The 21,654-nt window shown below is 34.7% G+C and overlaps 1 protein-coding gene across 1 annotated transcript; it reads right to left on the reverse strand.

The window, feature by feature from the left end:
• Positions 1-12,243: 12,243 nt before the first annotated feature.
• Positions 12,244-14,920, reverse strand: LOC132310135 (trans-resveratrol di-O-methyltransferase-like). Its single transcript, XM_059808360.1, has 2 exons — positions 14,150-14,920; positions 12,244-12,738 (listed from the first exon to the last, which is right to left on the reverse strand). Exons 1-2 carry the CDS (start codon positions 14,918-14,920, stop codon positions 12,436-12,438), a joined length of 1,074 nt encoding a protein of 357 aa, XP_059664343.1. The 3' UTR covers positions 12,244-12,435.
• Between the last annotated feature and the right edge of the window lie 6,734 nt (positions 14,921-21,654).

The raw sequence follows: 21,654 nt of genomic DNA on the forward strand, positions 1-21,654 counted from the left end.
CGTTGTCCCCGACAAAACCTAGCAGTTCCGTCGAATTCGGAGCACTTTTATTTTGGTGGGCCTTTGGGATTTTCATCTCAAATTGAGGTAGGAGATGTTCTAGATTTAAATTCTTGTTATATAGCATGCTTGTAATGCTTATACAACTTGATTGCATGATTAAATATAAAATCTAGAGATTTTATTATTTATTTTTCTTGTACGGGATCAAATTTTTCCGGTTGCTCATGGCTTGGTCTAAACATGTAGCATGATTTTATATTGGCCCTTGATATGCTCATTGTCGTGCATTAAAATTGAAACATTTGAATAAGTGTTAAAGATTTTATTTAATATTTATCTTAGGTGAAAGATTCATTCATATGGCCTTAACTAGCTTGAAATTAATATGTGTTAGCATATTATATTAGGCCTTTACTTGCTTTTCAACATAGTTGAATTTGAAAGTAGTTGGAGGTGTTTTAAAAATTAGTAATTATTAATTAATTTAATTAGTTAATTTGCCCCAAGTGCACTATTCACTCTATTTAAATTCCGACTTGATATTCTTGATTTACATGCCATATAGCTTTACATATATTTGATTTAGAATATTCGGTTAGGTTTTGAAACCTTTTATTTAATTAAATTTCATATTTAAGATTTAATCCTCATGGTGATATACAACTTGGAATTGAATTGTGGCATGATAGAAAATTAAGCTTTGGTGTGGTTCTTCACATATATTAAATTGGGATTAATTGCATTAGAATTGCAACCTTTATTTTACATTTAACTTTAGTGAAAGTTTAATTTACATAGGTGTAACTTGCATGAAACAAACTTGTAATGTGATATTACATTAGTCCTTGGCATGTTTTCCAACATAGGCTAATTTGAGAGCATTTGGTTAAGTTTCAAAATCTAGAAATTTTAATTAAAAGAATTAATTAAAATCTATTTTGTGGTCCCATTAGCTTAATTAAGATTTTAACTTGATATTTGTACTGGCCATGACTTGTTTACTAGTATATATTAATTGTGGACCATTTGAAGTTCCTTTAGAACCTTGGTAATTAAATTAGCATGATTTAATTAGAGTTTTACTTTGTTGTTCCAATAACCTAATTGAGTTTTAGAATGGATATAGGTGATGACCATGCCAAGTTCTTTAATATTTATTAATTTGAGGTTATTTGGAATTGAATTAGATTCTAAGGAATTTTTTTTTTTTATTTAATTAAATTCTATCGAATTGAGCCATGGATTTAATTGTGTTTGAAAGTCGTTTCTATATCAAAATCCTGGACATGGACTTGTTGTATATTCATTTGGTTATGTTTTGAGCATTGGATAACATAGTTGCTATGTTAATGCTCATGAGAATATGTTTTCCTTATTGAATATATTGTTGCCTTGTGTAATGATTTGCACATTTCGTATTTAACATCATTCATGCATAGCGTGTAACGAATCGCACACTGAAGATTCGACATTCATCACATCATATTAATTGTGGACTTAGGGCATGTATTGTATAGGTTTTCAAATTTGGTTGTGCTTGGTAGATAGTTGATTATCTTGCATATTCCTGTTGATATATGCATTGTTGCACAACTTGTTAATTTTGTAAACTTGGGGATGTCGTTGTTTGACTATGGCTAGGACGTGGATCTAGTACGGGGGATAGTCCCTTTATATATAGTCTAGTGCGCATATAGGGAGGTTACCCATGGGCTAGTAACCCTAAAGTAACTATGTTGTCGGTCTGATCCGGCGTGACGTCCGAGTATCCACTTTGTTTGATTTCGCATTTCATTTTCAAGTTGATAACTAGATGATGTTGTAACTTGTTGTTTCTTATTTGTCGTTCCATTTTAAGTTACAAGATGTTAACTTTGTGAAATTGTGCTTTATGCGTTCTATTGGAAGTTCCAATGTTGGTTAAATTACATCGATATTGAAAATCGTGTTCTGACGTTCTAAGAAAGCTTAGGATTGATCATATTGATTCATTTATAACATAGACGTTAGGTGGCATGAACCACTACTGTTATTTTGTGCTTTAGATTCTAAGTTGATGGCTTTGAGAACTTAAACCTTGTTGCATTGTATAACATGCTCTTTTGTTGTTGAATTGGATGGATAATGTGATTCTTGTTAACTTGTATTCAAATATGCTTTTGTCATGTTGTATGGATTACTCTAGTCCTAGTTCAATTGTATTAAAAATAAAATTCATGTTGATCTATGCTCAAGCATTCTTCTTGTTGTGTTCTTTGGATTATCCCAACCTTGATTCGTTTCATACACGTATGTATATCATGATTCTTGTTTGTTAGACTCTAAGGTAGCTTAGGATGCTCCCCGAGTCTCACTTGGACATAGACGTTAGGTGGCATGAGCCCCTTTAACATGTGTTCACCTTAGGGTGATAAATTTGTAAAATGCTAGGTCGATGCATGCTCATCTCCTACGAGTAGCTTTATGTTACTCACCTCGACAATACTGGGGCATATTTATGGTACGAAGACTTGGTTCGTGACGCCTAGCTTTCCTTGGATGTCGTGTAGCTTTCAAGTTTCCATTTCATGCAAATGTTAGCAAGAAATGTCATTTTGTAGACTTATATGTAAAAATATGTATATTTGATTCCATGTATGTAATGTGTACTTAAGTACACTCCTTTCAATGTATTTGATATTTATGAGATGAGGTCGGAGGCCAATGACTATCATATTATGTTCTATGTACTTTTTAACTTCATGAAATATTGTGAAAATCTTGAAAAATCGCAAGTCATTGCTTCAGCATAGTTGCATTGAGTGTGGGCATTCCATTTTCATTCTTTCATAGGGTCTTATTAATCTTGTATGAAGTGTGGCCAAGGGCCAAATGGTCATTTGACTCCAATTTACATTTTTGGATTCTATGTTTTCCATTCCAAGTCCATTTTTGCCTTTTTGCCCGTTGGGGGGTCAGATTTTGCATCGGCTATATTTTTAAGTCATGGACCATTGTAGCACATCCAAATAGGTAAGTTACGTTTGCGTGCATGGTCGTTTTCGGGCAAAACCTTATCGTTTGTGTTTTGAGCCTCTTGTAAATTCATTTCGCACTTTTTTTGCATATTCTGATCTAGGGGCATTATAGACTTTTCATAGCGGTTTTATTTTCTTCTTTCAACATGGTTGAATAGAAAACATGATTTTAGGAGGGGTTTCTTTTCTGTGTTTTTTAGAAAATGTCGTCTTTATATCGGAAATCACTTACAAAGTTCAGCTCTCAGTTTTTCAAAATAGCAGCTTTTTGGACCTCCATGACCAGATTTCATGGAGGGGTATTTCGGGCATTTTACATTGCGTTTTTTTTTAATTCTTTCATGAGTTATGTAGAAAACTCAATTTTGAAGGGGGTTTCTTCTTTGTGTTTTTGCAAAAAAAATTATCTTGGCCTCCAAATTCAGCCTCTGTTCTGGATTTTTCTGAAAAATGACCCCATGGCAACTTTATGGGCTGCTGCTGCCAACCATGGTGCACCCAGCGCGCGCGCAGCATGCATGGTCGTGCATATGGCCACGCATGGGGGCTGTCATGGCCCCCTCGTCGGGCCGCTGCGATGTCAATTCTTCTTTTGGGCTTTTCTCCTTCGTCTGGACTCCGATTCAAGTGAATCTTTTTTTGAACTTGACAAATTTTTCGCTGTCTTTCCAATGGTGTGCTCGGTTGCACCCAGTTCTTCCTGGATAATTACCAATTTACCCTTTTTACCTTAAGTGCTCGTTTTTCTTCGCCATGCCGTTTCTCCTTCATCCGGACTCCGAATCACGCGATTCTTGAGTCCATCTTGATTAGTTTTTCATTGTCCTTCCAGCGGTGTGCTCGGTGGCACCCGAATCTACAGCTTTCAGAAATAACTATTTTGCCCCTGGGGCTTATTTGTCATATTTTTGATCTTTTGCTTCCGCATCAGTTCTTGTTGAGTTCCACGACCTCATGGAAGGTCACTTTGACTTCTTAGAGTCTTGTTTTCTGTTTTCGCTTTCGCATTCGGATCCGTTATCGGATCATCCTTACAGTTCATCACAGGACACGCTGACCTAAAAACCAGGGTCGTCATAGGTGGTATTAGAGCTCCTAGGTTCGAAAACCTTAGGACGACGGGTTTTGGGTGCATATCATGCTCATGTTGTTTTGCTTTGATGTGTCATTTATATCTTGATAACATGCCTTGTTTGATAACATGTCTTGTATGATAACATGTTCACAGGCTTAGGTGTTTTGAGACATCTATTATTTGTTAAGCATACTTTATGTGTATATGTGCTTCTTGATAAAATGTTTTGATTTGATAACATGTCTGTTTGCTTATGTGGCACCTTGAGTAGATAGTCCACTGCTATGATGCATGCTAGCTGTCCCCTTTTATGTCTGGTTTTGGCATTGTCTCTTAGGATCTGTCGTATCCCTTGGATGCATTCTTATTTCATGAGTTTCTTCCTTAGATAGGAGAAATTCATTCTGTAAGGACCTATGTCGGGAACCTTCTTGTCTATTCCGTCAATTGATGCGAGTAAGGCTCATGTGAGCATAGAGGACTGCGATTCACTTTTTTTTTTCTTGTCTGGTGGAGTGAGACGTGGGCCAGGGAGGCACCGTTTCATTTCCTTTTCCTTCGTGGCTTCTAGATCTAAGGCCTTAAGCGTAATGGTGCCAGTGTCATTGTTATCAGAGTTTTGGGATTAGCTACCCCAACTTTCGCAAGTGCCTGGTTCCCGCATTGCTTTTGGTAATGATCATTTTTGACATTGATGTTATTTATATCAAAAAGTTCCTTTTTGGAGCATGTTACGAACTAGTGCCTTTTACTGTCATGCTACCTTACTGACGAGTAAGTGTGGGCGAGGTCTGGTCACTGTTCGTACTGCCTTGTCACTCTCTTCTTCTATCATGTTTCAACATTTTGTTGTCTTGGGATTCTCTCGGTAGTTGACGTTGAGTTAACGTGCCTGTTCGTATGAGGTGTTGTCGCAGTTCATGGTTTCGCGTTCCTTCAGTTGATCTTTAGACTTCAGGATTTGTCCTTCAGTGCGTTGTGAGCTGTCCTTTGATTTGACCTTTTGTTCGGTTATTATTCTATTCTCTCTGGTATGTTCTTAATTTCGGGGACAAAATTCCTTTAAGGAGGGTAGGTTGTAACGACCCAGTCATTTGCCATCCTTTCCTTTTTCCTGAAATTTTACAAATGAATTTTTTTTCGTTTAATTTTCTTTTCTGAGCTCTGTTTCGTGTCGCTTAGTGTCATCTCGAGTGCTCAGAATTGGTTCCTGAGACACTTTTCCGTAGATTGACAACTTCATTTGAGGACCGAGTCATTTTCACATTTTTCATTTTTTGACACTATGCGCTATTTCGTCCTTTTCCCTATTCTGTCTTATCTCCGTTTGTCAGTTTTTGGCACAACCTCACTTCTCGTGCTCGGAGTTGGTTTTTGACTTCACGTGCCTTCATCTTGAGTGGTTTCCTCGAAATACGTCTCTTTACTTTTGCAATAAAGTACTCTGGTTGCTCCCGGTGCCCATAGGGGCATGGATGCACAATTCTTTAGAATCTTTTTCATTTCTTGGGGTGTTTTTCGTAAATATCTTTTGAAGATATTTTATTTCAGGGGCATCTAGGAAAATACCTTTTGGAAGATATTTTCATCCTGGGCCAATTTCGCAGTTAACCCTTTTTGTAGGAGACATTGTGCAATTAACGAAAGTTATTGCAAAAATGTCTCGTCTGGAGCCTGGATCCTCGTACGAGATTCATTTTCACTTTTCGTTAACTCGTAAATTCATAGAATTTTCTTCTGGCCATTTTTCTCCAGTTTCAAAGTTTCTGGACCCGGTTGCCGCCGAACTTGTTCGGGGGATAACTTTCTGCTCGGGACTCAGTTTTCAATGTCGTTTCTTCCGTTGTTCATATTTCATCATTCTAAATCTTTTTTGTTCAAAAAGTTTTGCCATTTAAGCGCGTCTGCTCAAATTTTACTTTTTCAGACCCGATGGGGCCCCGTTCGGGGCACTTTTTGAGATTTCTATAAAAGGGGGGTGAGATATTTCATCTTTCATCTTCTCCCCTCTTCATGCACAACCTGGAGCTAGCATGGCAGCCCAAGGGGTGCTACCATCTTCTCTCTCCTCTTTTGGTTCACTTTTCCTTGATGGAAAGTCTTCGGCCTTAACATTTGTTGTTCCCCTCACCGTGCTCTACCTTTCCCCCTTATTAGAATTTAGTTTTGACCATTTCTTAAGTTTGGTTTTGAGGTCAAGTTATGATTTTGATGGGGGTTATGTTCACGGCGTTGTCCCCAACAAAACCTAGTAGTTCCGTCGAATTCGGAGCACTTTTATTTTTGTAGGCCTTTGGAATTTTCATCTCAAATTGAGGTAGGAGATGTTCTAGGTTTAAATTCTTATTATATAGCATGTTTGTGATGCTTATACAACTTGATTGCATGATTAAATATAAAATCTAGAGATTTTATTATTTATTTTTCTTGTACGGGATCTAATTTTTCCGGTTGCTCATGACTTGGTTTAAACATGTAGTATGATTTTATATTGCCCCTTGATATGCTCATTGTCGTGTGTTAAAAGTGGAACATTTGAATAAGTATTAAAGATTTTATTTAATATTTATCTTAGGTGAAAGATTAATTCACATAGTCTTAACTAGCTTGAAATTAATATGTGTTAGCATATTATATTAGGCCTTAGCATGCTCTTCAACATAGTTGAATTTGAAAGTAATTGGAGGTGTTTTGAAAATTAGTAATTATTAATTAATTTGGCCCGAGTGCACTATTCACTCTATTTCAATTCCGACTTGATATTCTTGATTTACATGCCATATAGCTTCACATATATTTGATTTAGAATATTCGGTTAGGTTTTGAAACCTTTTATTTAATTAAATTCCATATTTAAGATTTAATCCTCATGGTGATATACAACTTGGAATTGAATTGTGGCATGCTAGAAAATTAAGCTTTGGTGTGGTTATTCACATATATTAAATTGGGATTAATTGCATGAGAATTGCAACCTTTATTTTATATTTAACTTTAGTGAAAGTTTAATTTACATAGGTGTAACTTGCATAAAATAAACTTGTAATGTGATATTACGTTAGTCCTTGGCATGTTTTCAAACATAGGTTAATTTGGGAGCATTTGGTTAAGTTTGAAAATCTAGAGATTTTAATTAAAAGAATTAATTAAAATCTATTTTGTGGTCCCATTAGCTTAATTAAGATTTTAACTTGATATTTGTATTAACTATGACTTGTTTACTAGTATATATTAATTGTGGACCATTTGAAGTTCCTTTAGAAACTTGGTAATTAAATTAGCATGATTTAATTAGAGTTCTACTTTGTTGTTCTAATAAACTAATTGAGTTTTAAAATGGATATAGGTGATGACCATGCCATGTTCTTTAATATGTATTAATATGAGATTATTTAGAATTGAATTAGAATCTAAGGAATTTAATTATTTTTACTTAATGAAATTCTATCGAATTGAGCCATGGATTTAATTGTGTTTGAAAGTCGTTTCTATATTAATATCCTGGATATGGACTTGTTGTATATTCATTTGGTTATGTTTTGAGCATTGGATAACATAGTTGCCATGTTTATACTCATGAGAATATGTTTTCCTTATTGAATATATTGTTGCCTTGTGTAATGATTTGCACATTTCGTATTTAACATCATTCATGCATAGCGTGTAATCGCACACTGAAGATTCGACATTCATCACATCATATTAATTGTGGACTTAGAGCATGTATTGTATAGGTTTCCAAATTTGGTTGTGCTGGGTAGATAGTTGATTATTTTGAATATTCCTGTTGATATATGCATTGTTGCACAACTTGTTGAGTTTGAAAACTTGGGGATGTCGTTGTTTGACAATGGCTAGGACGTGGTTCTAGTACAGGGGATAGTCCCTCTATATATAGTCTAGTGCGCACATAGGGAGGTTACCCATGGGCTAGTAACCCTAAAGTAACTATGTTGTCGGTCTGATCCGACGTGACGTCCGAGTATCCACTTTGTTTGATTTCGCATTTCATTTTCAAGTTGATAACTAGATGATGTTGTAACTTGTTGTTCCTTATTTGTCGTTCCATTTTAAGTTACAGGATGTTAACTTTGCGAAATTGTGCTTTATGTGTTGTATTGGAAGTTCCAATGTTGGTTAAATTGCATCGATATTGAAAATCGTGTTTTGACGTTCTAATAAAGCTTAAGATTGATCCTATTGATTCATTTATAACATAGACGCTAGGTGGCATGAACCAATACTGTTATTTTGTGCTTTAGATTCTAAGTTGATGGCTTTGAAAACTTAAACCTTGTTGCATTGTATAACATGCTCTTTTGTTGTTGAATTGGATGGATAATGTGATTCTTGTTAACTTGTATTCAAATATGCTTTTGTCATGTTGTATGGATTACTCTAGACCTAGTTCAATTGTATTGAAAATGCAATTCATGTTAATCTATGCTCAAGCATTCTTCTTGTCATGTTCTTTGGATTATCCCAACCATGATTCGTTTCATACACGTATGTATATCATGATTCTTGTTGCTTAGACTCTAAGGTAGCTTAGGATGCTCCCCGAGTCTCACTTGGACATAGACGTTAGGTGGCATGAGTCCCTTTAACATGTGTTCACCTTAAGGTGATAAATTTGTAAAATGTTAGGTCGATGCATGTTCATCTCCTACGAGTAGCTTTATATTACTCACCCCTACGATACTGGGGCATATTTCAGGTACGAAGACTTGGTTCGTGATGCCTAGCATTCCTTGGATGTCGTGTAACTTTCAAGTTTCCATTTCACGCAAATGTTAGCATGAAATGTCATTTGTAGACTTATATGTCAAAATATGTATATCTGATTCCATGTATGTAATGTGTACTTAAGTACACTCCTTTCAATGTATTTGATATTTATGAGATGAGGTCGGAGGCCAATGACCATCATATTGTGTTCTATATACTTTTTAACTTCATGAAATATTGTGAAAATCTTGAAAAATCGCAAGCCATTGCTTCACCATAGTTGCATCGGGTGTGGGAATTCCATTTTCATTCTTTCATAGGGTCTTATTAATCTTGTATGAAGTGTGGCCAAGGGCCAAATGGTCATTTGACTCCATTTTACATTTTTGGATTCCATATTTTCCATTCCAAGTCCATTTTTGCCTTTTTGCCCGTTGGGGGGTCGGATTTTGCATCGGCTATATTTTTAAGTCGTGGATCATTGTACCACGTCCAAATAGGTAAGTTACGTTTGTGTGCATGGTCGTTTCTGGGTAAAACCTTATCGTTTGTGTTTTGAGCCTCTTGTGAATTCATGTCGCACTTTTTTTGTATATTCTGATCTAGGGGCATTATAGACTTTTTACGGTGGTTTTATTTTCTTCTTTCAACATAGTTGAATAGAAAACATGATTTTAGGGGTGATTTCTTTTTCGTATTTTTCCAGAAAATGTCGTCTTGATATCGGAAATCGCTTACGAAGTCCAGCTCTCAATTTTTCAAAATAGCAGCTTTTTGGACCTCCATGACCAGATTTCACGGAGGGGCATTTCAAGCATTTTACATTGCGTTTTTTTTTTTAATTCTTTCATGGTTCATGTAGAAAACTTAATTTTGAAGGGGGTTTCTTCTTTGTATTTTTGCAAAAAAAAATTCATCTAGGCCTCCAAATTCTACCTCTGTTCTGGATTTTTCTGAAAAATGACCCCATAGCAGCTTTATGGGTTGCTGCTGCCAGCCATGGTGCACCCAGCGTGCGCGCGGCATGCATGGGCATGCGCATAGGCGCGCATGGGGGCTATCATGGCCCCCTCATCGGGCCGCCGCGACGTCAATTCTTCTTTTGGGCTTTTCTCCTTCGTCTGGACTCCGATTCAAGTTAATTTTTTTTCTAACTTAACAAATTTTTCGCTGTCTTTTCAACGGTGTGCTCGGTTGCACCCGGATAATTACCAATTTACCCTTTTGCCTTAAGTGCTCGTTTTTCTTCGTTATGCCGTTTCTCCTTCATCCGGACTCCGAATCACGCGATTCTTGAGTCCATCTTGATTAGTTTTTCATTTTCCTTCCAGCGGTGTGGTCGGTGGCACCCGAATCTACAGTTTTTAAAAATGACTATTTTACCCCTAGGGACTTATTTGTCATATTTTTAATCTTTTGCTTCCGCATCAGTTCTTGTTAAGTTCCACGACCTCATGGAAGGTCACTTTGACTTCTTAGAGTCTTGTTTTCTATTTTCGCTTCCGCATTCGGATCCGTTATCGGATCATCCTTACGGTTCATCACAGGACACGCTGCCTAAAAACCAGGGTCGTCACACGTCGCATCCGGCCTAGTTAGCCTAATCCCTAGTCATCTCTAGACTACACTAACACCACGGACCACTAGGCGCTTCCTAGGCATTCGGGTTTTCACAAATACTATTCCAAAAACTTTTTTCCCAAAAGCAATTTCATTTGTTTTTAAAAAAAACCTTTCCCTTTTACTTTTCCCAATGAATGCATGAATGCTTCATGCTTCCGAATGCCAAATTCAACAATAAAATTTTACATGCTCTTCTACATCATCATCATTTTATTATTATTATTATTATTATTATTATTATTATTATTATTATATATATGTATATTTTTTTGATAGAAAATTCCATACGATTATTTCACAACCACAACATCAATTTCCATAGCGATTGGGAATTCACGAGTCATACAATATACCAAAATTAGACATGCTTCTTCACAATAATGTAAATAGCCATGTATATAATCCAATTAGCATGTAAAACACATTTGTCATTTTGAACACACATAACCACAATAGCAATGGACAAGATAATTAAAATTAAGCATGCTTAAGGTCAAATTAAAGAGAAAAATTCACAAATATCCAAGAAGTCATGGATTAGAACACCCTTACCTCAATTTTGTAAAAAAACCCTCAAATTTGTCGAATCCAAACCCTAGAATTCGAAATTCTTAGGGTGCACCAAAGCCACTTTTGCTCCGATCAAATCGAAGATCTCGACGCGCTCTTTAATTTACCGCAAACGACATCTAAAAACTCCAAATGGTGAGGGAGATATCAAGGTTTGAATTTTTAAAGCAAAAGGAAAAAGAAAAATCTAAAAAGAGAATGAGAGAGAGACAGTTACAGGAGAGGAAAAGAAGTGAGACCTAAATGACTTCTTAGCCTTTAAAAGAGGTGGTGGCTCCCACCACCAAAAACATTTTTTTTTCTTTATTCATTTTCCTTTTATTTTCACTACACAATTAATGTGTGTTGAATTTGTAATTTGAATTGATAAATCATGCTTTGAATTTGTGAATTGCACTACACTTAGTTTAATTGTCATTAGGTAGTTGATTCATGCTCGATATTGATGGTTTACACTTTTCATTATAATTGTTAGCCACATATAAATTATATAGTATTATTTCCCCAATTAGTTGAAAGTTAGTGAGTTAGGGAATATATTTAGTGGTGAATTTTACACCCTAAATCTCTTTCCAATCTCTTAAACTCTATTTCTTTATTGCAATCATTTAGTTTAAAATTAGTTTTAATCACAAACAAAACCCTTTTTAGCAATCACATAAGCACTAAAGTAGAATTCAATTCCGAAAACCAATAATTGTTTAGATCTCTTGGGACGATCCCTACTCGCTTTATATTCCATAGTATAAGTGTTTAGTGGTTTTATACATTATAAAATATGATGCCCACTTGACATTATTTCTAAACCTAAAGTGATGTGTATTATTTTGTGCACACGCTCGGTCGCATCACCTGTAGTGACTAATGCAGACCAGAATTCAAGTATAAAGCAGAAATGGACCTGTGAGTACACCTTTGACATTGAAAGGGCAAACCCTAAATAACGAGTTGGGACCAACAATGCGGACTGACATTGCTCACTTTTTAAAAGTAAGAGGCCATGCGCACAAAACCTATAATATAAGGTGAATGCATGTCTGCACTTAACCCTAAAATAAAATCATCAAGACACGTGTTTCTGTTAGTAGTACCTCAGTAGCTAGGCCTTGAACCAAATACAATCAAGCAGTTAAACAACAACTTCCCCTTTTATTGAACATCTATATGATATTTCATACCTTATTCTTAATTATGGACATTTACACCAGTCTAATATATAATAAACATATAATATGACCAACGGGCAAGTGCATGGCTTAGCGATATCAGTCTCTTACTTCTTAAATGGAGATCAGGGGTTCAAGTCTCAGAAGAGACAAATGTGTGTGAGTACCAACTAAGAGAGAGAGAGAGAGAAAAAAAAAAAAAAAAAAAAAAACATGCTTAACCAAACAGTACTGATAAAATATTTCTTCACCATCAAGGATAAACCTCAATGAGAGACCTTAATCCTAGTATGGGGGTTATCTTATAGTCACTGAAACCAGCATCAAAGAATAGCTTTGCCCATTCTTTCTCGTTCCTCTCTCTACCGGTGACAAGAACCATCATCAGCATGTCGAAGAAGAGCTGAGTTTCTATAGATTCATCATCTCCTTCCTCATTTTCCACCTTCATGTCTATGATAATCACCTTTCCTCCCTTGTCCCTGCTCGGAATTGCTTCTTTGCATCTTTTCAGAATCTTCACACTCTCTTCGTCGCTCCAATCATGCAATATCCACTGCTTATCATTTGCACTCATATTATCAGTAGCATAAACTTTTCAAAATCATGATTGAAAATGTGAAAAACTACTTAAATAATTAACCAAGCTTTAAATGAACAAGTAACCAAATTAATTAATTAAAGCCGCCTTCATTTGGATTAATTATTGTATAGAACAAGTAACTATCATAGGCTCATAGCTTCTGTTTTTTTTTTCAACATGTGATATACTATAAATTTCCTATGAATGAAACAGCTAGTAATATTTTATTATGTCACTAGCTTATGCTTGAATAATTTCACAATATTTGTGGCCAGATGTATTTTATCAGAAATTATAAAGAAAAAAGAGTGCATATGTTTATGTGACTATTTGACATTTCTGGCTGTTAATTTGACTTAAACTCTAACAACCCTCCTCCCTGAAAAATGATAAATAAAAAAAAAAAAAAAATTTTGAAGTTGGTACTATATTTAGAATAGTTTAAAATGATATTGATATAATTCAATTTCCGGTTAGGGGTCAAGGGTTCAAACTTCAATCTACCTTCTCAAGACTTTATCAGAGCATCAATTAACCTAAAGAAAAAATTAAACCCAACAATAAAACTGAGAAATTTAAGATTGTCCTGGACTTGATCAAAATTCTCCAACTAAAAACGTAGACTAATAAGCGTTTAATAATATTACACACACAAAAAAGCCTGAATTTTAAGAACTTCCGATAATTTCTCCATCTATGAAGGTTATATGCACAATTGTGTGCAAGTAAATATGTATGTATATACACACACACACATACATATTTACTTGCACACAATTGTGCGCAACTATGTGACTTTTGCTAAAGCTATTTTACCAAAGTGATAGGTGAGCCTTAAGTCCCATAAAGCCGCACAACAAATATGTGAGTGTGCAAGGAAAAAATATATATATGTGTGTGTGTGTTTTATATTTTTAATATTTGATAAAGGTTATGATTTTCAGGATAACAAATATGATTCTATATATTTTAGTAATTAGTAATACATGTCAATTTTTACATTATGACAATTAAATTATGAAAAAGCAAAGTTAAAAGTGAAGTGCCACTAGACATATATTACAGATCATATATATATATATAGAAACTACTTCCCTCTTCCTTCACAAAACTAGAGTAAATCACAAAGAAAACTCGATATATAAAACCCATGGATTGGCCTACTTAGAAAAGAATTGTAGCCGCCTTGCACGATTAGAGTTTCAGGATCAATTCTTTTTAAGTGCAAATTAATAATTTTTTAAGGTTCACGTTTACAGACATAGTCCGATCTTTATCTGATCCGTGTGAGGGCACCTTGCATGGTCCCTGAATTAGTCATGACAAAATCTGGACACCTGGATTATGATAAAATAAAAAATAAAAAAAAACCCTCCATATATACCTTTAAGAGAACAGCATCAGCAGGAGGAATTGCCTCAAACATGTCACCACCAAAATAGTTCAAGTTCTTAGTCCCTTGCAAGCCAGCAACCACATGAGGTAGATCAAGCACAGTGCACTGCAAGTGTGGGAACCCAACCGCGATGGCTTTCGCCACAGTCCCTGTGCCACCCCCAACATCAACCATTGATTTCAACCCCTCAAAAACACCCTTACAATCTTTAACAACCACACTAGTGACCAACTTTGCATCACTAGCCATAGCATCATTGAAGAAATGGTTCAGCTTTGGTTCATGGCCCGCGTAGTCCCAAAAGGTCCTGCCATGAGCCGTGTCAAACGGCGTGGGATCACCATTTTGGAACCACTGGCTCACATGATGCCATGGCTTTGTCAAAATAGGATCAAGCATGGCTAACAAAAATGGTCTCACACTCAATGGCTCGTCCTTGAGGAGGAGACGAGAAGCCGGTGTGAGCAAATAACCATCTTCTTCTTTGTTTTCGGATACTTTTTGCTTGACAAAGAAGCCGGAATGAACTAGAATACGCATGAGGCGATAGACAGAGAATGTTTTGGCCTGGTTGATGTTGAGCACTGAAACAAGCTCGGAGAGAGTCATGGGTTGTCCATGGTTGTGGATGATGTCTGGTATGCCTAGTTGAATTGCACATTTTAGTGACATAGAGTTTATGAAGTTGAATATGTGGTTCCATATGTGAGCTTGAGAATGGAGAAGCTCTTTATCAAGCTCATCATTGGTCATATCCATCTTATAAACTAAGTTGTCTAATGTTTTGTGTGAAACTCTTAAAACATTGATATATATATATAGAGAGAAGTGTGTCACAAGTACTAGCAAGCATTAACAGAAATAAAATAATAATAATAATAATAATATAGCATACACTTTCAATTATATATAAGATAGAGGAAAAGGATAACAATAAGCAAGCAAATGGTCAAAAATTGAGATATCATACTCTTTAAATTATATATAAAATTAAGTGAGGACAAGATAACAATAATTGAGCAAATTGTCCATTCAATTTGTATATTTTAACGTCCACATTATTCACATCCAGCTAATAATTAATTGTATTATTTTCTATATATTCTAATACAACAAAAGTTATTTATTTTTTTATATGAACATTATTTTGGGATTGCATGTTGTGGGTCACGAGCATGGACTCTACGCACTACGTGTATCAGATTCGGATCCGTTCTCATGGATCACATACCTCATTTGACTATGAAACAATTATATATTTTCACGTATATATATCCTCACAAATAGTTTAGATGACTATAATATAACTTTAAAGTGAAGATCATTTTAGTTCAGAAGAGATTTTGCGAGTGATCACAGTTAAAAAGATGAAGTGAATCACTATATAAAGGATGAATTAAAAGCACATTAAAAATGATCGAGACTCTTCAGAATGTTGACATGTTAATTAAAAATGTTTACACTAATTGTTAGATACTAGCACTTAACACTAATATCAAAATTTGACTTGGTCAGTTGAATCAGTCAGTGCATGCTCATGCAAATATCACTAATTGTCTTAAATTCCTACCGTACCTAGTAACAAAATTTCCCCAATGATATGTGAATTATATTTTTTAGGAAATATTTCGTTTGTCGTTTAAGTTTTAAAGGCACGATAAAATACGTCAATTTTTTTAAACGTTTTGATACATAGTTTGATTTGTTTTAAAGATCGATGGTCAACTATTTTTATTTTCTTGTGCAAATCTAATTCTATATTTTTCTCAAATATAATTTTTTTTTTTTTTTGGCTGCTTAATTCTTTAATTAAGTAATTATATATATATAACATATATACACACACTTTGTGAAACATATATATACACACTTTGTGGAACATATATATACACACGCTTTAAATAGAGACATATATATAGGTTAAGGTTATCAAGAAAATATGGAAAAAAAGAGGGCAAATTTTTATATATTTTTAGATTAATATAGTTGATTATTTGAATTAGAATTTTTGTATTAATTTTAATTGTGATGAATGTTTGGCGTCATACTCATTGATTAATTATATTTAATTAGTTTATTTATGTGAGATATAAATTTTGTAATTGGCAGTTTTTGGTAACAAAAAAGTCCTAGTTAAGTTGTAATTACAAGTTACCATATCAAGATTGACATCGATTGCGGAATTGGAAGGTTGTTCAAATATGCCATAACTGAGATCATCAAGAATGGAAAGAATAACACTTTAGGAAGAGATCTAAGATGGTTAGGATACTTGGCATATTTTCAGAACCAAAATAGTGTTTTCCAAGTTTCAGCCTTCAGGATACAAGATTGGTCATCTTGAACTGGTTTGAGAAGTTTAGATCCGGTTCAAGGCATTCAAAGCTTGCTTCGAAAATCCATTGACCATCTTGAAACGATACTTCAGCCTTCCTTGAACCAGTTTAAGGCTTCAGACATATTTTGGTAACTTCTGTTTCCTATTCTGATTTTCTTTCCTAATTGGTTTAGAATTGTACAAAGTCCTGTGCACGAAATTTCCTATATTTTCTAAAGGATTAGGTCTTTGAAAATTCTATATAAACCCTAATAGTCATCTAGGTTTATAATGGCTTTTACAGCACAACTTCATTATTCATAAAAGCCTTAGGAAAATTATTTTTATAGAAAATCCAAGTTGATTTCTCTGTCATTGTTTCTAAAACATACACATAAACACAAGTAGTGACGGACCCAGAAAATTTTATGAGGGGGAGCGGTCTTTTAATTTTTAAGGGCAAATTTATATAGTAGGTCTATTTTTATAATTTCAATGGAGTTTTCTTCATAATTTTTTTAAAATTTAAAGTAAAATACAAAAATAAAATAAAAAATCAGTGGGGACGAATTGTTATATTAATGGGGGCATCTTCAAAAATTCTCAAAAATTTGAACTATAAAATGCAAAAAAAAAAATAAATAAATAAAAAAAAAAAAAATCTAGTAGGATGAATTATAATTTTAGTGGAGGCATCTTTATAAATTCTAAAAAATTCGAAGTATAAAATGAAAATATAAAAAATCTAGTGGGGGCATCCGCCCCTACTGGTCCTATGCTAGGACTATGCGTGAACACAAGAGCGAGTTTAGAGTGTTGTTCAAATCCTGATCGTGATCAAAGTCTTGCATCTATAACGATTAGAGAAATGCAAATCGATCTACTTCTACATCGAATTTAGATATTGAAAAATAGAAGTAAAAGCGATCACACTTTGAAAGGGTCAAAGCATTCAAGGAGTGTTGTTTGATCTACCTGTTATCCTTCTACAAAGATCAAGCATAAACCTTAGGTCAACTTACTTTTAAACGGGACGTCGCAAAGCCAAAGGATTGTCAGCTATTGGTATTTGGTAGAATGATACGGTGTAAGCCAGAATCAAAGTTCAGCGTACTTTGTTTCATACATAGTGGATCAGTTTACTTTGGACTACACAGTCCATGAGGTTTTTTCCGCGCAAACAGTTGATCTATTTTATCAACTGGGGTTTCCTCGCTAAAAATCCCGGTGTCATCTCTAACTCTTATTTTGCCTTATTTTATCTTGCATGTTACTAATTATTTAATTGCTAAAATGAGTAAAGATAAGAAACACACAGATCTGTTTCTAAAAATACAAAACTTTCTAAATATTCCGTTGCGTACAACTCACAAATTACTATCATAACCAATCTCTACACATTGAGTTAATTATTGTGGAAAGTTTTGATTGATTTTAAAATTTTGTTTTTAAGGTACATACGAGATTACTTTAAAACAAGATTCCAAAAGAATGGGATGTATGTTTAATTGTATAAAAAATATAATTTCACGAGTTTAAAAAATTTCATCGTCTCTTATGCATTGAAAGAATGTGATTCTAATCAACGTGATCCTTTATTTGAAGGAAACAGTTATAATTTTTGAAAATCAAAGATGAGAGTTTATTTACAAAATTCAGGAGGTAAAACTTATGCTATTGTTGAATCTGGCTATACACCACCTATGGAAGATAAAACGATGGATGGAAAAATAGAAAAAGTTTTAAAAGATTCCTTTGCTTTTACTACTATTAAAACTGAGAGTAATGATGCTAATGGAAAAACTTTATTTGCAATTATAAATTATGTTGTTCCATCTGAATATGCTAAAAAATTTTTATTGTAAGACTGCTAAAGATGATTGGGATATTTTGCAAGTTACTCATGAAGAAACTTCAAAAGTAAAGTTATCCAAAATTCAGATGCTTTCTCATAACTTTGGGAACATCGTAATGAAAGAAGATGAATCATTTTCTGATTTTTATTCTAGTCTTCTTGAAATTATTTCTAAACGGTGTGATACACCTCGACTCCGAGACATGGATTGATCAGGCCCAAGCCCAAGCCCAAACCCGAGGGATATCAAACAATTAAGTAATAAACAAGCAATTGAATACAAAAAAAATAACTAAGAATAAATAAAATAGCAGAAAGAAACAAAATTATAAATCCTTGAATCCATAATAATTAATTCTCTACAATAATTATCCAAAACCTCAGATATCATTACAACTCGGGAATCCATCTAGTGGACCCCTAAATAATATCCTAAAACAAAACATCTTATATAAAAAAAATTCAAAACTAAAACATGACGAAGAATCCTACATAGTTGGAAGAATGAATAACTATCTCTGCTCAGTACGAACAGTCTCTATCCCTGGAGTTGTCTGACACTTGAAAAATAATAATGGATCAGGCCCACTAATCGGTTGGTCAATCATACATCAACCTTCGCAATAGCACGAATCATTATAAAATAGGGCTATTGGTCGGGTAAGTCGAACCACTGGGACTGCGCTAGTCTAAGGCAACCTAAATGTCTAGAATCGTTCTTAGAATGATGAAGGGGAAATAAGGAGTTGTTTGTTTGTCACTAAATTGAATATGTGAAGTGCATGAAATAGAAACTTGCAATAATTGAAGCGAGATAAGATACAAGTAAGAAAAACTAAGGAAGTGAATCCGTCTCTATCCCTATACACATGCTAGGCTAAATTTAAATTCGGGAAATCAACATAAACGATGGTCATGATACATAACAACCCTTGGTTGCTATAATATCCTCAAGAGGTTCATTGAATCAAAAACAAGAATAATCCATCAAAGAAATACATGCTTAAACTACCTAAACTAGGGTGTAGTCTTCAACATGCTCCCTAAGCCAAAGATTATCAAGCCCTTAATTGAATGATAAAAGCACATAAAGTTAGGAATCAAGAATAGACCATCAAAGGGGGAACCTAAGCAATGGACTATCAAATTTCACCAACTTCATGCCATTAAAACTATTCCATGATCTCACTACCATTGTCACCATGAGAGTGCAAGCACTATGATTAAAAGAATAAACCATCTAAGATAGATAATTAATTCAACAATAATCATTAAAATACATGAAGATCCATTACAAGAAGCAAAATGCTCTAGACCATGAAAGACCATAGGTTATACATTGCAATCCCAAAATAAAATCTACACTAGAACATGCTTACAAGGGAGGGACTTCATCACCTCCCTAGAGAAAGAGTTAGTTAAGAAGGAAGAAGCTCCATCTTCATGGCCATTTTCGTGCAACCTTCTTGGAGCTTGAAGAACACACCTCTTTTGCTCTCTTCTCTCTCCTCTAATCTTGTAGCAAAAATAGGATAATGTTTTGTGTGGTCCTTCCTCTCTCTTATCAAGCTCAAGTCAAGGCTCTCTCTCCTCCAAGGAACACCTCCAACCACTTCATAAAGAAGGAAGATGGCATTGAGGAAACCAATGTGCAAGTGGCTGAAATTGAGCCATTTCCGAGTGCAATCTGCCTGATTTTCGAGCACTCGAAGAGTGGTCTCGAGCACTCTAAATTAGTGTAATGTGTAACATGCTCTTCTTGCTCAGCACTAACCTACTTTGGTAAAACTGCTATAACTTTGTGCCCTGAACTCCGAATGATGATCTGTTTGAAGATTTGGAGAGCTGATTCAGTGCTTTAAAAACTTCATGTTTTGATAAAGACCCAATTCTCAAGTCTGGTTGGTCGAAAATGGGGAGAAAGGCAGTACTTCAGTGCTGCCAGGCAGTTCTGCGCACCTCTGTTAAGAAGATCATAACTCTCTGCTCCGAACTCCGAATGACAAACCGCTTGAAGATTTAGAAAGCTGATTCAGTGGTCTAAATCTTTCATGTTATGATGGAAGTCCAGTTCTTGAGTTTACTAGGTCAAAAATGGTGACAAAAGTCAGGATCTACTGCTGCCAGAAATTCAGAATTGGCACCCTTTTTATTCAAAATTCCACAAGGCATCATTTTTGCTTCCTTTTTGCACTTTAACCTGAAAATGCACAAAAACATGCAAATGGAGTTAATCTACATAAAATAATCAATTAATGGACTTTATTAATGTAATTTAGGGCGCTTGAATATACAGTATTCAGCGCTTATCACACCCCCAAACTTACATTTTGCTAGTCCCTTAGCAAAACCAAAATGTAAAACTCAATGGAAAGACAAACATGGGACTGCTACTATAAAAATATCTACCATGGTATAATAAAATAGATACATAGCTCAAATACAACTTGAAACAGACAAAAACTGGAGATGGTGTCATTGGGAAAACTACCTTGCATATATGAAGCATTGATACAAAAATTTACAAAAACCATTTCAACATGCTTGCATCAACATCATCGTCCATATAAATAACTCAATTGTCATCTCTTAAATGGAAATCAACTCTACTTCAGTGAAAGTGAATTGAATTCTCAACATGTGGCTTTTACTTTCTTTTCCAATTCCAAGGCACAAGTTTTCAAATCAATGAATTCCCTTTACATGAAGTCCCTAAGGCATGATTTTATTTTCAAGACAACTTTTGTTGCCTGTTGACAATTTATTGTAACTCATTAGCGAAACATAGAATGGTTGTGCAATGCTAAAGTCCCTTAAGCTTTCTAACCACCCTATGTAGCAAGCGTTAGGCCAACAACTCCCAAACCAGATGGCTTTAGGGTGTTAAGTGTAGAGACACTCCAAAGGGCTTAATAGCTCAAGTTGGAATGGCTACGAACTCTAGCGAACCATGTTTATTACAAATTTTTATTTTTATTTTTATTTTTTTTGAATAACCGTGCAATGTTTAAGTCCCTTAAGCTTTCTAACCAACCCTTGTAGCAAGCGTTAGGCCAACAACTTCCAAACCAGATGGCTTTAGGGTGTTAAGTGTAGGGACACTCCTAGGGCTTAATAGCTCGAGTTGGAAAGGCTACGAACGTCAACTGATCATCTTTTCAATTTTTTTTTTTTTTTTTTTTTTTTTTTTTTTTTTTTTTTTTTTTTTTTATAGATTCATGCCAAAGGTATCCATCTATCATGTTCATCAAATCAGATTAACTAGGCCAAGGTCAAGGTCAATCAAGTTGCATGCCTCACAGTTAAGTTTCCAATGTGCAT

Source organism: Cornus florida, unplaced genomic scaffold (genome assembly GCF_030987335.1).
Source record: "Cornus florida cultivar Cherokee Brave unplaced genomic scaffold, ASM3098733v1 CherokeeBrave_3.0.0_Hap2_Chr05, whole genome shotgun sequence".
Lineage (NCBI taxonomy): Eukaryota > Viridiplantae > Streptophyta > Magnoliopsida > Cornales > Cornaceae > Cornus > Cornus florida.